At 43.1% G+C, this 12,904-nt stretch overlaps 1 protein-coding gene across 1 annotated transcript in view; it reads right to left on the bottom strand.

Moving 5' to 3' along the window:
• Window positions 1–11,808: 11,808 nt before the first annotated feature.
• The window catches only part of ISX (intestine-specific homeobox), a gene marked incomplete at its 5' end in the record, with an annotated part of 6,076 nt that continues 4,980 nt past the window's right edge, over window positions 11,809–12,904 (bottom strand). Inside the window, 2 exons of the mRNA XM_008949753.1 lie at window positions 11,809–12,045; window positions 12,720–12,836. Coding sequence (XP_008948001.1) covers window positions 11,809–12,045; window positions 12,720–12,836 — 354 coding nt within the window. The remainder of the gene's footprint in view (window positions 12,046–12,719; window positions 12,837–12,904) is intronic.

Below are 12,904 nucleotides of genomic sequence, written 5' to 3'. Positions count from 1 at the left end.
GTCATTAACTGCATTCTCTTTACACATAGGCACACACAAGCTGTGTTCAGGGAGGCATCGATGGACCACCTGAGCCCAAGGGAGAATTCCTTTGCTCAGGTGCAGCTCCTGGGCTTAAGTAGCTTGCAGGCTGAGTCTGGCTGGTGTCTTGCCAGGTTATTGCTTTGCATTGGCCAAAACTAAGCATACCTCGACTGTCATGCTAGCTTACTATGAGGTGACATTTAGCATGGCTGGTGCCTGTACTCCATGCTGTGTATAAGCATTGGCAAGCCATTTGGCTATTTTGGAGCTGGAAGAACAGATTCTGTCCCTGGGAGATGTAATCTATTTGATTTATTTAGCACCTGCCCTCCTGCTTTTAATTTTTTTACATTGTGAACTTGTAATGATTTTAATGAGTTAAAATCAGATTTCCAACAGCGGCTCTTCACCATCAGGAAAAGAGAAAAAAAGTCATCAAGAGTTTCTTGTCTATTGCTAGGAAATACTTTCTATCACCCCTAGGGAACTGTGCCTCCTGGAGACTGTGAGTGATTCTGGAAGCAGGAGGCAGGCAAATCACTTATTTTATTAGCTATATTTTGCAGCCCAGTATGTTTGTACAGTAAAAAATATTTTGCATAAAGTCAATGGCTGATGTCGTGCTTTTTATTGTGGACTGCTATTTTTTACAGCTGTTCTTTTAAGTGTCAGCACTGAGCATTTTTTGGTGTCATCATCTGTACTTTACATTGCTATGTACGGTGAAATAACTGTTCCAAAGCTTTGTACTGTGACAGGGGTGTCATGGTTATTTGGGAGAGATGGAACCACACTTTGAACATTTTTCACTCTTTGCATAGCCACATTTATGGTGTCTGTAAAAATTCTATGTGATTTTATGGCATTTGTAAAATAGTGTCATTTTATGGCAGTTGGGAAGTGCTGTGATTTCAATGAAAAACGGACTACACTGGTTTCAGTGGGAGAGTTTTCCAATGCCACTGAGGGATAAAAAACACACCCAAACTTTCTGAGGATAGCAGAAAACTCTTTTGAGGACAGCAGCAACTAAGGTGTTTTCTGCCTTTGGTGTGTAAGTGATTATTCTTTTTGCAGTGAACAGTAATTGCTGCTTTGCATGTTATGTATGAGAAAAAAAGCGCAGCAAGAGACGCTCTGTAGTTAAGAATTTTAATAAAGCAGAACCTCAAGGAAATTATATATTTATAGTCACACACGTATGTAAAGGAGTAATCACGTTCAAAGGCTGCCAAGTCCCTTATGTTGGTAATGGTCAAATTTAGCCATGCGCAAAGGACTGGAGAAGGGGCTTTGGGGCTTGTCTCTGCTTAGTATCCTCCACGTTAATTTGTCCCTATTTGCAGGATGTTAATGTTCCTGTTTGTCAGAATTAAGCAGGAGTGTCATTAAATACTGCAATCATTTTTATTCTTTGCAGCTGTGTAACCCTCAATAACCATGGACAACTCCCCCACCTCACCTCCCCTTACTGTAGGCTTCACTCTTCACCATAATTGGAGAAAAATCCAGAGAGGGGCTGGAGGTTAGGTTTGTTAGAGCTGCTAATTAGCTGATGCCATCACATCAGAATTACAATCCAATTCCTTGGAGGACTCCAGAGACTCTTTTTCCCCAGCTCTGAGACACATGCTGATTTTACCCTCAGAAAACATGAGCAGATGATTAGTGCTGATGCCCTCCAGTTCCCTGACTGAACAGTCTGGTAGAGAGTGATTGGTTTAAAGGGCTTGGCATGAATTAAAGAGTTTTCTTTCAAGGTGTCGTTTTTGGGTTTTTTTTTTTTTTTTAATTTTATTATTATTATTTAAAAAATTCCCAGACTAGTTCAACTGAACATGAAATTTGATGAGGGAAATATCCTCTCCAGAGCTTCTCATTTTGGGAGGAAGGGAAAAACAACAGCAGCTCTGCTGATGATAAAACTCAATTAGAGTTGAACTACCATTGATTGTTTTGATTTCATTTGTGTTTATCTTTTAATTAAGCTATCCTCATCTGATTTTTAATTTTTTTTTAAAATATTTTTTTGTCCTCATTTTTGCGTATGATTCAGGAGCAGGTGTTCTGTGAGCCTGAATGAGAAGGTATAGTGCTGCATCACTTATTTACCATGCTGGATGGTGAGCACAGCCGTCTGAGAAGGCTAAGATATATATCTTACTTCGAGGACAGTGTCCAGACCATGCCTAATATAGACATTGTGGACCCATTGTTTTGTGGCCACATCTGGGCTGCTTGGATTAGGCAGTTTTCCTATAGACTCTACAGAGAGATTTAGGCACACTTGAAGTTCAAAAGCCCTGTCGCTTAAACATGGTGCACAATCCGTCTCAGAGGTAGGAGCAGCCAGCATCACTGAGGGTATCTGCCATCACCAGCACTGAGGGTGTGATCTTGCCACTGCTGCAGCTCTCAGGCAAAAAGGCACAGCTGGACCTCAGACCTACTGACTACAACTTTTATTTGCCAGCAATATGTGCCCTGTGTTTTCTCTGCCTGGAGGAAGATGAGCTGCACAGCTCTGGAATGGGAGAAGAGGGTAACATCTTTTCAGGCTGGGTCATGGTGCAGGCAGGAAAGCAAATGCTGTGGGGCCAGAAGGAGAGCAAATGTCAAAGATCCCAACCAGGACCTAGTGGTCAGGGTAGTCTGCTGGGAAAAGCTGGACTGGGGTTTGTCTCTCTGGTCAGCATCCTTCCCATGGAAAATAAAGGCACAAGGTTAATTTCATTTCTAGTATATACTTACACTGTGTAAGGACCTGCTGACGCATAGCAGTGCGATAAAACTTTTCCTAGGCTAGTGCTGTGTGCTGGAACAGATCCTACAAGACCTGAGAAGACTTGGCTTCCCAGAAGAGAAGGAACTTATTTTCATAGCTCCTTCAGCACTATTGTTCATTGCAACATGAGTAAAAATTTGACTTTATTAAAGCAGCATTTCTAAGGTAGCTCGGCTAAACACAGAAAATGCAAGATGCCACCACATGCCATTGTTTTCATAAAGAGAGCAGCTTTAATATTGGAGAGCAATAAATTGCCTGGAATGATATAAAGTCCTGGAACACTGTGCTAATGCTGGTCTACACTTGAGTAACTCCCAGTGCAACATCAACAGGCCTCTGGCTGTAGTTTACTTCTAGTGTAGTTCAGTGAGTAGGTGTTAAAGGTTGGTTTGTTTTTTTTTTTTTTTTTTTCCAGCACACACCAATCTCTGGTTCTGCCAAAGGCAATGTATGTTTTCCTGTTTTCCTGTTGATAGCACCAGGGACTGAACCAGACTCCCACAGACAGGCTTGCCATCCTTTCTGGAGACATCACTAGGACCTAGTTCCAAAGAGCTGAACAGCAGACTTTTATGAGGTATAGATCAGAAGGCAGTGTTTGCTACATAGCACCCTACTTGTCTTCTGACTGGTCATAGGACATTGCTTGTTTTATGTGTAGTTTGTGGGTTTCAAGAGTCAGCAAAAGCTCATGACACCTGGGGACCATTTTGAATATTTTGGGGTTGAAAATGGAACTCTTTTTTTTTTTTGCATATGCTGAAAACATCCAGTGCTGATCATCTGACCACTTTCTGGTACTGGGTTGCGTGTTTGTTTGGGGTTTGATCCAGTGTGGGTGTTTTTGTGTTCCTTTACTGCCAGTTTCTATAAAATAACCAGTTTTATCAGTGGAATTTATCTTTTGGCCCAGTAGACTCTAAACAGTTTAGTTCAGAAATAAACATATACAATCACCTTTGAAAACTCACACTCATGAGATACAGCTATCTGTATTTTATTCTGTTGATGCCTTTTAGGAAGGTGTAATGTAAATAGATAATAAAATACATCCTGGTCTGGTCAAGTTTTTTCCACCAATCAAAGAGATTTTATAGTGCTCTGCTCTGCATGGCACAAAGGATTCTTACCCTCCTTTCCATTCACCCTTCTCCAGTGATGTTCCACAGAACACCACAGGCAAAAGCTGAGTAAAGAAAAAGCTATCAAGGTAGCTAAATCAGACATAGAAAAGGGTAGGAAACCCCAAGAGGGTTGGATGAATCCTCAGCTCTGTCCTCTTTTGTGCTTGGATTGTGACAGAGTCCTTAATTAAATGATTGCACAATGCTTTTTTCCCAGTTGGATCAGACTTCATTGAATGCACAGGATGGAAGGACTTACCGAAAATCATGCCTTAGGCAGGATTTGTTTTATTCTCTTTATTATTAATTGTGAGCTTTCAGGCCTTAGCTGCTGCCTGCTCCGGTGTCAGAAGTATTCCCAGCCCACAGGGCTCTCTGCAGTGCTCCATCTTGGGGGTGTCTGAGCCTCACAGATTCAAGTCTTGCAAGACTATATTGCAGACAGGAATTGGGGCACAGGCTGGCAAAGGCTGGGAGTACACCTGAGCTTGGCGTGGCACTATCAGATTTTTGGGGATCTTATTTTTGTAAGCAGGCAGTGCCAAAGAGTGCGGTAGTTTGATACAGCCAAGCCAGGCACGTGGAAAAGGAGCCTTGCATGAGTGAAACCTGCACTTCAAGCCATTAGCTGAACACCTCATAGGAACAGGTAGGGCTAAGCTTGCCCCTCTCCCTGCCTCAGATCAGTTCTTTGTCCCTGTGCAATCCACTGCTACCCATCTGTCCTGGCTCCCTGAACACAATGGCATTACCTCTGGTCACACCCAGCAGTCTCCTCGCCCAGCCAGCCTCTTCTGCCTTCTCCAGTCCTTATCCTGTTTTCCCTCTTCAGCCACAACCCCTCCCTGACACTTTCCCTTAAGAATGTGCTCCTGCTGTTAGGCTTGAAGAGGGTGCTCCACTGTCCTGGTCCTGTGATTGAGGCAGTGGGACATTCAGAGAACAGGGGGAAAGGGCTCTGGTGGCTATCGTGAGAGTCCAGATCACGTTGTTCACAGCAAGCCAAGAACTGAGGTTGTGTGTGAAGCTGTGCTGAGCCATCAGAATAAGCATTGCTAGGCAGCATCGACTCTGTAAGGAATGCGATTGTTATAATCTGAAGGACACAGAGTAAACCTGTGCAAACTGATACTTTTCAAAGACTGATAATTTGGCCAGATGACAGTGGTTGGTGACAATGATGGCAAAGAGCACAATTAACAGAAAAGGCCAGCTCCATGGCAGATTTCAAGCTTCTACTCCAGCTACTGTTCGCAAAAGGGTACCAGACTTTGCCATGAGCAAAAGAGCACACTTTCCCCAGCCTCAAGGACAAAGTTGCTTAGATTTAAGACATTGGCCTGAGGCAGACAGATAACAGAAAAATATTGGATTTTGAAAGTTAAAATTTGGTAAAATTATAAGTGTCTGAGAGCAGGGGAAATGCACTGAGAAGTGCTGTAAAATGCCATCAATAAAAGATCATCCAAACATCTGCAATGCAGACTGAGATTTAAGACCCCTTAGTGGAGAACTGCTTTTTCTTAACTCTGGGAATCATATGGTAGACCCTGAACACCAGATGCCTATCCACTCCTCCTCCAGGCAAATGAAGGAGGAAGCCTCTCCTGAATAGCTCCCTTTACCAGCAAACATTTCATGGCAGTAAGGAGGTGCTTTGCCTGGTGTCCCTAGAAGAGTGTGTGCCTATTCCTGCCTTGTAAATCCTGGCAGCGCTGTATGGAAGAGCCCTAAGTTCAGAGCAGCAAAAAGAGATTGGGTGTTGGAATAAAGCAAAAGTAGCAGTAGCATTTTTTTTCTGTTGAGGTGTGTGAAAGACAAAAGAAAGGAGAGGGAGATTAGCAAGGCTTCAGAAAGTGGAAAATCAGTGACAAACAAGGCTGATCTTGCTGAAAGCCCTAAACATTTTCCTAGCTTCATCAGTCACAAACAAAGCAAAGGGTACCGTCCCACAGTCAGGAATGTGTTTCCTGCAGAGGAATAAGAGAAGTGGTAAATAGTCTGCTCTTGTTGTTGAGGAGCAGATTAAATCGATCTTTTCTGCTACTGAAAGCATTTGAAACCATTAAAAGCTGACAAGGCCCAGGGTCTGTAAGGCTGTAAACATAATAATTGAAGATGATGAAGGACTCAGTGAATTTCTGTCTGTAAGTTCAACATCAGCCACGTGACAAAGGCGAGGAATGTAATGGCAAAGAACATGACTATAGAGTTTTGAAATGCAGAAAAAGGGGTAGCTTCTATGAACTCCTGGCACACAGCTGCTGGCTGGTACTTTTTAATTCTTTAGCAGGCTGCAGATCATGCAGGTGGCCAACATTTAGTGCTTGATATGCTAGTCCCAGAAAGGGTTGCAGCACAAATCCAAGCTACCCCATGAGGGGACATCCTCTCCTTGAAATGCCTGCGAAAACAGCTATCATAGTAATGATCAATTTGCTACTTCGAGACAGAGATTTTTTTTCTTTGAGACTCTTAAAAAAAAAAATCTGTTTGGGTTTCTTTTTAAAGCATTTAATCTAAACCCACCTTGTAGCTTTGACACCAGGTTAATTTTTGATCAAACTCCAGAGTTCTTTCAGAAGCTCCAGCACTGAAGAGCTGGAATGAAAGGCATTTTACATTCCAGCCCTTTCCATTTTGCTGATCTTCAGGAGGTCAGGGGCTGATTTTTTATTGCTAACCTCTTGAAAATAAAAGTAATCTGTGCAAGTATCTTTGGACAGACAGTGTAAATGATGGATTTCAGCACAAACAAGAACATATCATGGAACTGGGGTAAAAACTGGCCCAGGAGCAGAGGTTTGCCTGAAGGCACAAGCAAGGAGGAAGTGCCAAAAAGAGGTCTTCTTGGAAGAAGCAGGCTCTCCTTTTTGGATAAAAGCCCACCTGAATTATTCTATTGATCATTATGTATTGAATTAAGCCCTTATTTACACGCCTTATTTTTGGCTGATCTCCGCTAGATGCACAGATGTGGGCTGATTTGTTCCTTGAGCTAGCAGTGATAGTGTTTTCTCATAAAAAAAAAATACACAAAACTACGAAGGGGTAAAAAGGGAACAGAGCAATGAAATAGAAGTTGGCACACTGGCAAGACCTGTAGTCCAGGCTAAGGGGAGATGTGAGGTACCAGAGGAAGGACACTTCGCAGTCATTTAGCAAAGTCAGGCCAGAGCACAGAGTGGGAAAAGGATGGAGGGTTTGGTCAACACATATGAAGGACCTGTTTGGCTGCTTTAAATCACATTTTTTTTTCACCCAAGGTCTAGTGTGTACCTGTTTGGAATTGCAGAGCAGGCAGTACCCTCCCTGCACACTCTCTTTCTGACTGTGATCAGAGTACATGGTAATCACAGAGGAAATAAAAAAAAAAAAAGAAACCTTTAAAAGTAAACAACCCTCTCTAAATGCCTACTCTCTTTTCTAGCCACCCCAACAAAACAACAGCGGCAACAACAACAGAAAAGCTTTCTATGGGCCTCTGGGCTCTCTTACTGTGGTAAAGTTAAAAGCCATCTGATCTGGAGATTTCAGTTAAGATTAAAACCCCCAAAATGAGCTTTTGAACCAAAGAGCAATCATTGCACTCGTCTTCTTGCTCCTGCCCACCTGTGTACGTTTCAGTCTGATATGCAGCAAGTTTTCCATAGTAAATTGTCTAAATGTCAGGTAGACCCATCATTCATTTTTTAGTGGAAGGTCATTTTCAAATCCACGTTTCCTTCTATACAGTCATGCCCTCTTCCCCTTGAGCAGCACAGAGCCCCTTCTCCTTGGTAGCTGGTATTTGGGCAAAGCTGGTCCCAACCCTCTCAATCTGCCGTGCTCCCCATCCCCTTCTCCCTGATGCATATTTGCCACCCTCTTTGGACTTTGTCCCAGTCTCCGCCTCTGCCCTCTTGATTGGTGCTAATTTACGTTGGTTCTTGGACCTTGGTCATGCATCTAATTGTTTTTAATACAATTGAGAATTTTGCCCTCAATATCTATGTCCCAGAGGGATTTACAAGGAAAGATTAAGGACACCAGATAGCTAGCTAAGATAAAGAACAAGCCAGCATGATCTGAGAACTCAGGCATGTCTGTAGTGTGCAAACATCAGCAGCAGGATCGTGTCTTCCTCGTGCTGAAGGTAACTAATTTCCCTGAAACTGGTGGCCCGTCTCACTGAGAAAAGTCAGTGTGAAAATGGAAATGGTCATAAGATGGGGGGAGGAATTGTTCAAGTTGCAAGAGATTTTATGGTGGATTAAAGGATGAAACTGTCATATGGAAAATGTAAGCAGTGTGTCAGGGAGAGCTGTGAGACTGTAGAGGGGTCTCCCCCAAGAGGACTGTAAACCCTGTCATTTGAGTCAGTTGAAATCAGGTGAGGAAAAACCTCCAGGCATCTACCATAGATAATGATCCTTCATTTTTGTCAGGGACTAGGGCAAGATGGGGCTCCCCCATCATTCATTTCTGAGATGCTATTATGCTAAAGTGACCTGATCCAGTGGACTGCAGCAACAGCCTTCCAGGATGGCCATCGATGAGGAGTGAGTAGTTCCATGCTGTCACTTCTTGTTGCCCCTGCCTTGGAGAAGTGATTCAGATTCACTGAGGGAATAAAACGTTATCGTAATGGAATCTAAGCCCGAGCTCTCTTCCAGGCACTTTGGATGGTGATGACAGCCACGGAGTTCTGTTTGAGAAGTGGGATGGGTCTGCTGGGAGGTGATCCACGTGTTTCTGTGTGAAACAAGTGTAGCACGTGCTGGGAGATCAGATGGACTGGTTCACTCTGAGGCAGCACAGCTGGAGCTACACACTGGTGGTGAGAAATCTGATTCCTTTTTTTCTGCTCAGGGAATATCACAGACTATTACTCTGAGGTTAGGATGACACGACAACTGCATTTTTATATGCAGGTCTTGACAGTGTGTGGCCAGCTTCCTCGGATTACTTTTTTCTCTAGCAAGACTTTGGCAGGTTTAAGATACATTTTATAGTCAAAGCAATCCTATATGTCTGAAGCCTTGTGGAGTTTAGGGTATCCAAAAGACTAATGTGCCCAACCTGGCATTTTCTGGAAATATCAGAGTATAGAACAATGCAAAAATAGCACCCTGAGGACCAGCACAACCATGAAACAAGCCATTATTCTTACTTCTTGCTTTGAAGATAGCTAGGGCATACAGGGAAAGGGAAAGATAACACTGTTAGATGAGATGGGATGAAAACTGGAAGAATAGGGGGTGTTGGAGTTTAACAAGATGCCAGTGCCAGAAACTTCCACACTCCATGTTAATTTATTCTTGCTATACCTCAGAAAAAAATGTTATTAAACTGGCGAAAAACAAGGTCATAGTATTAAGACTTTCTGGAATTTGATCAGCTGCAGGTGGACAGAGGGGCTAGGCATATCCTGAAACTTAGATTTGCTGTTCAGTGGGAAATTCTGAAACTTCATAGATAAACAAGAAAGCCCAAGCCAGGTAGTTCTATATCAAAACAAACTCTCTGACTATTGAGCCTGCTAAGAAAAAGGAATTCAAAGACTTTGATTTTTCAACATGAAGTTGATGAAGTTTGCTCAGCAGCTGTACTTCTCACCTTTGGTCCAAAACAGGGCTTTTAGAGGACCTCAGAGGCATAAAGCAGAGCTTCCAGATTCTGGACAGGCATCATGATGTGTAGGAACCCTGTTCTAGTTGTGGGACTACATGATGTGTGGAAGCCATTATCAGACAGACACACGGAGTGAACAGAAAGTTAGCAATAACCATGGAAAGCTGCTTGGTTTCTATTAAAAGATGGGTGAAATTCAAACATTCCATGTCCTGATTAAGAAAATTCATCATGTTGTGATCATCCCAGAGTTCTCTTCTATGCTCACAAATGTTCCTATGGGATAATCTGTCCCAGTGTAGGTACTGTCTTGCAGACCTGGTCTATTTGTGCAAAGAGTCATGACCCCTTAGCTTTAGAGGATTACAATGCCAGTGTCTATATTCAATCTAACCATTGCCTAGGGACAATTCACACCCTGGAAAATGTGCTAACACGTGGACTTCACCTAACCTAAAAACTTCAGCATGATCACTTTTTCTTCTTAGAAGTGAGCCTAGGGTGCTTGATTCAGGTGTGTGTGGCTGCAGTGCAGGTCACCTCAAGATGCATGAGATAAACATTGTAGCTAACTCCTGTGGATTTTAGTCATGTAGGTGCTTGGACCCCTTCGTTGGAGCTTAAGTTTAATCCTGTACCTGACTGGACTGTACTTCAGCTGTCACATAACATGACAGGGATGAAGAGGATATAGAGTAAAGATCCAAGCAGGTGTGGGAAAAAGATCTTGTGTAAGACATATGAAGAAGGACACAGTATAATCTGACTTCTGCTGAATAGTTGTGGCCTGGAGAAATGAAAGCCATATAGGGTAGGATTTATTTTTTCCCCTGCAGCAATCAGCTAGTCCCTATCATACAGATCTCCCAAACCCGAACAACATAAAAGGCTGGTACCAGCCAGACAACAAGAAATCTATTGAGTCACTGTGCTTTGCTATGTAACTAACAATTAGTGGCTAGAAGGCAACTGAAGACATGGCAGCTGATTTCTTGAGTAAGCAACCCATTCAGAGTCATTAATCTACCTGCACTCCCATGTGCACAGGACAGCCTTCCCAGTAAGACTTTGGGTCATGATTTGCTTTGCTTTTGGACTGTCACAAATGGCCACCCTTACGAGTGATATGTCTGGGAGGAAGACCACAGTTTAATGGCTTTGCTCAGTAGGTTCCCCTGTCACTGTGCAATATGTGCTGTGACTGCAAGGCAGAAGATAGCGTAACCCTTTAAACAGTGCTTTTCAACACTGCTTCCTGTGAAAGTCACTGGAGACATTAGTGGAAGCAGGATTGGACCCTGAATAAGCAGGGGAAAAAAAAAAAAGCACCATATGTTGGATGGAGATGAATATTATGTAAATAGTAAGGCATAAAGACATTTTGTAAGTGGGCAGGCTGATCTCATTATTGATCTACAATTAAACTGAACTGTGGGGTCATACTATCCTATTATGTCTAGCAGATTAAACTCAGGCTGTCTCTTTTCGTTATTGTTTCTGATGGAGTTTTGGAGCTTTCTTAATTCAGGTCAAAAAATGCGAGGTTTCCTCATAAGCATTTTAATTAACCAGCTGAAGGATTCTCTTGCCTGCAGGCACTCACGGTACCAAATCCAGAGCTCAGCATTGCTGCCCCTCTCAGACTGTTATATTTCAGCTCAAACTGTGTTTGTGCCCCTCTATTCAGGTCAAAAACACAGACAGCAAATCAAACCCACACCCCTCCCTCATTTTCACTTGGCAAAAAAATATATCTTAAAAGTTTGATTTTTGACCTAAACATGTTTTTTTGTACCCTCCAGCGTATGAGGAAAGTGAACTAAACCTTCAGAGGAAAGCCCTATTGGCTGGACCTTGGGTCTACACACAACTCATTGCAGGCATCTCGTCTGCCCCAAGCCACCAGTGCAATAGAGACATCCAGCACTATCTCAGGGCTGAGTAAAACCCCAGTACTTTTGCAGGGCCACTTGGTGCACCATCCCCATAGGGGGAAGCTTTCAGTTGGTTTCAGTTTGGCTTCTACACACCATACTTCTCAGGCAGATGGGGAGCTCATTCCTGGTCTGTGTTGGCTCTTGCCCATGTTCGCTAGGCTGTGATGACTCGTGGTAGCACTCTTGCAGCAAGCTGACCTTGCACTACAGGCCACCCATTGTCCTGGAAAGCTTGCTCAAGCAGAAGGACTTGCACACCCCCAAAACAGTCATGGGTGAGAAAAGCATGCACACAAAGTCCCCCACTCCTTTATATCCTCCTTTATGTGGAGCTGGCACAGATACTGCTCCTTTCCAGCTTGTGGGGTAGTGGTGTGCCATAAGAGGGCAGGACGTTGAAGAGCAGGTATGGTTTTGGGCAGGGCATCAGCTCCAAGCGGTGAGGGACAAAGGAGAGCATGCTGGGCAACCAGCCAGCTGTCAGCTGCCCTTGCAGCGGTGAGTAGTATTCCACAGCAGGGATGGTAGCAGAGAGCTTTCTTGGCATCAAACTGGGAGCCTGTCAAGAATAAAAACTTCAGTCTCAGATGAATCAATACAGACTTTTAGTTAGATAAAATTTACAATCAACCTTATTTGTTTCTCTGGTGCTCAATAATTAAAGAAAAGTTTAGAAGAATAGACTCCCTAAAATCCAATGGTTTGCTGTCACCCAGGGAGCAAGGCAAAATACCCTTTGTTCTAGCCATGGAAAAACTCCTGAGAGGAAAAGAGCCTGTGCGGCAGTCTAGATAATATTAACTGTCCTGGACTTGGTAAGGACATGAGACAAGGACTAAAAAGCGCTTGTCAGCCTAACAAGGCTGGATGTTGTGGAGGGATGCTGTCTATTAAGAAACATGGCTTTGTGGCTGCAAGTGTCATACTTATTCCTGTTCAGGAAATTTGTGATGGCAAAGATATTTTGAACCAAAGTAAGATTTCCAGGGAAGCCATTTAGAAGAAAAAATAGGGAAGGATCATCTTGCAAAAGACACCTCACAATGTATTTACAAAACAGGTGTAATTTCAAAAAGAAATGTGTTATTTGACCATATTGGCTGGGATTCATCATATTGCCATTTTTGTCTTTTCCAGTCCTCTTTCTCTGGGATAGTCCTATGTGATGAGGTGACCTGGTGAAGGATAGTTATCTTTCCCTCAGTAGCTTTATACATAGCCTCCGATACTCACTGTGATATCTGACTTGGGAGCGGGAATGAAATCAACTTCTGTCAGATGCTGAAGGCCACCAAAGTTACCAAATTTTTCATGTTTTCTCCACTTTGCTCGCTGGTTCTGGAACCAGATCTGGATACAAGCAAGGAAAAAAAAAAAAGCACAGACATGAACAGGAGATGGAGAAGGAACTGCTCACA

This window comes from Merops nubicus, unplaced genomic scaffold, assembly GCF_000691845.1.
Source record: "Merops nubicus isolate BGI_N331 unplaced genomic scaffold, ASM69184v1 scaffold61, whole genome shotgun sequence".
Taxonomy (NCBI): Eukaryota; Metazoa; Chordata; class Aves; order Coraciiformes; family Meropidae; genus Merops; species Merops nubicus.
Note: the sequence above shows the minus strand (reverse complement) of the source record. Positions and strands in the feature narration are given on the sequence as shown.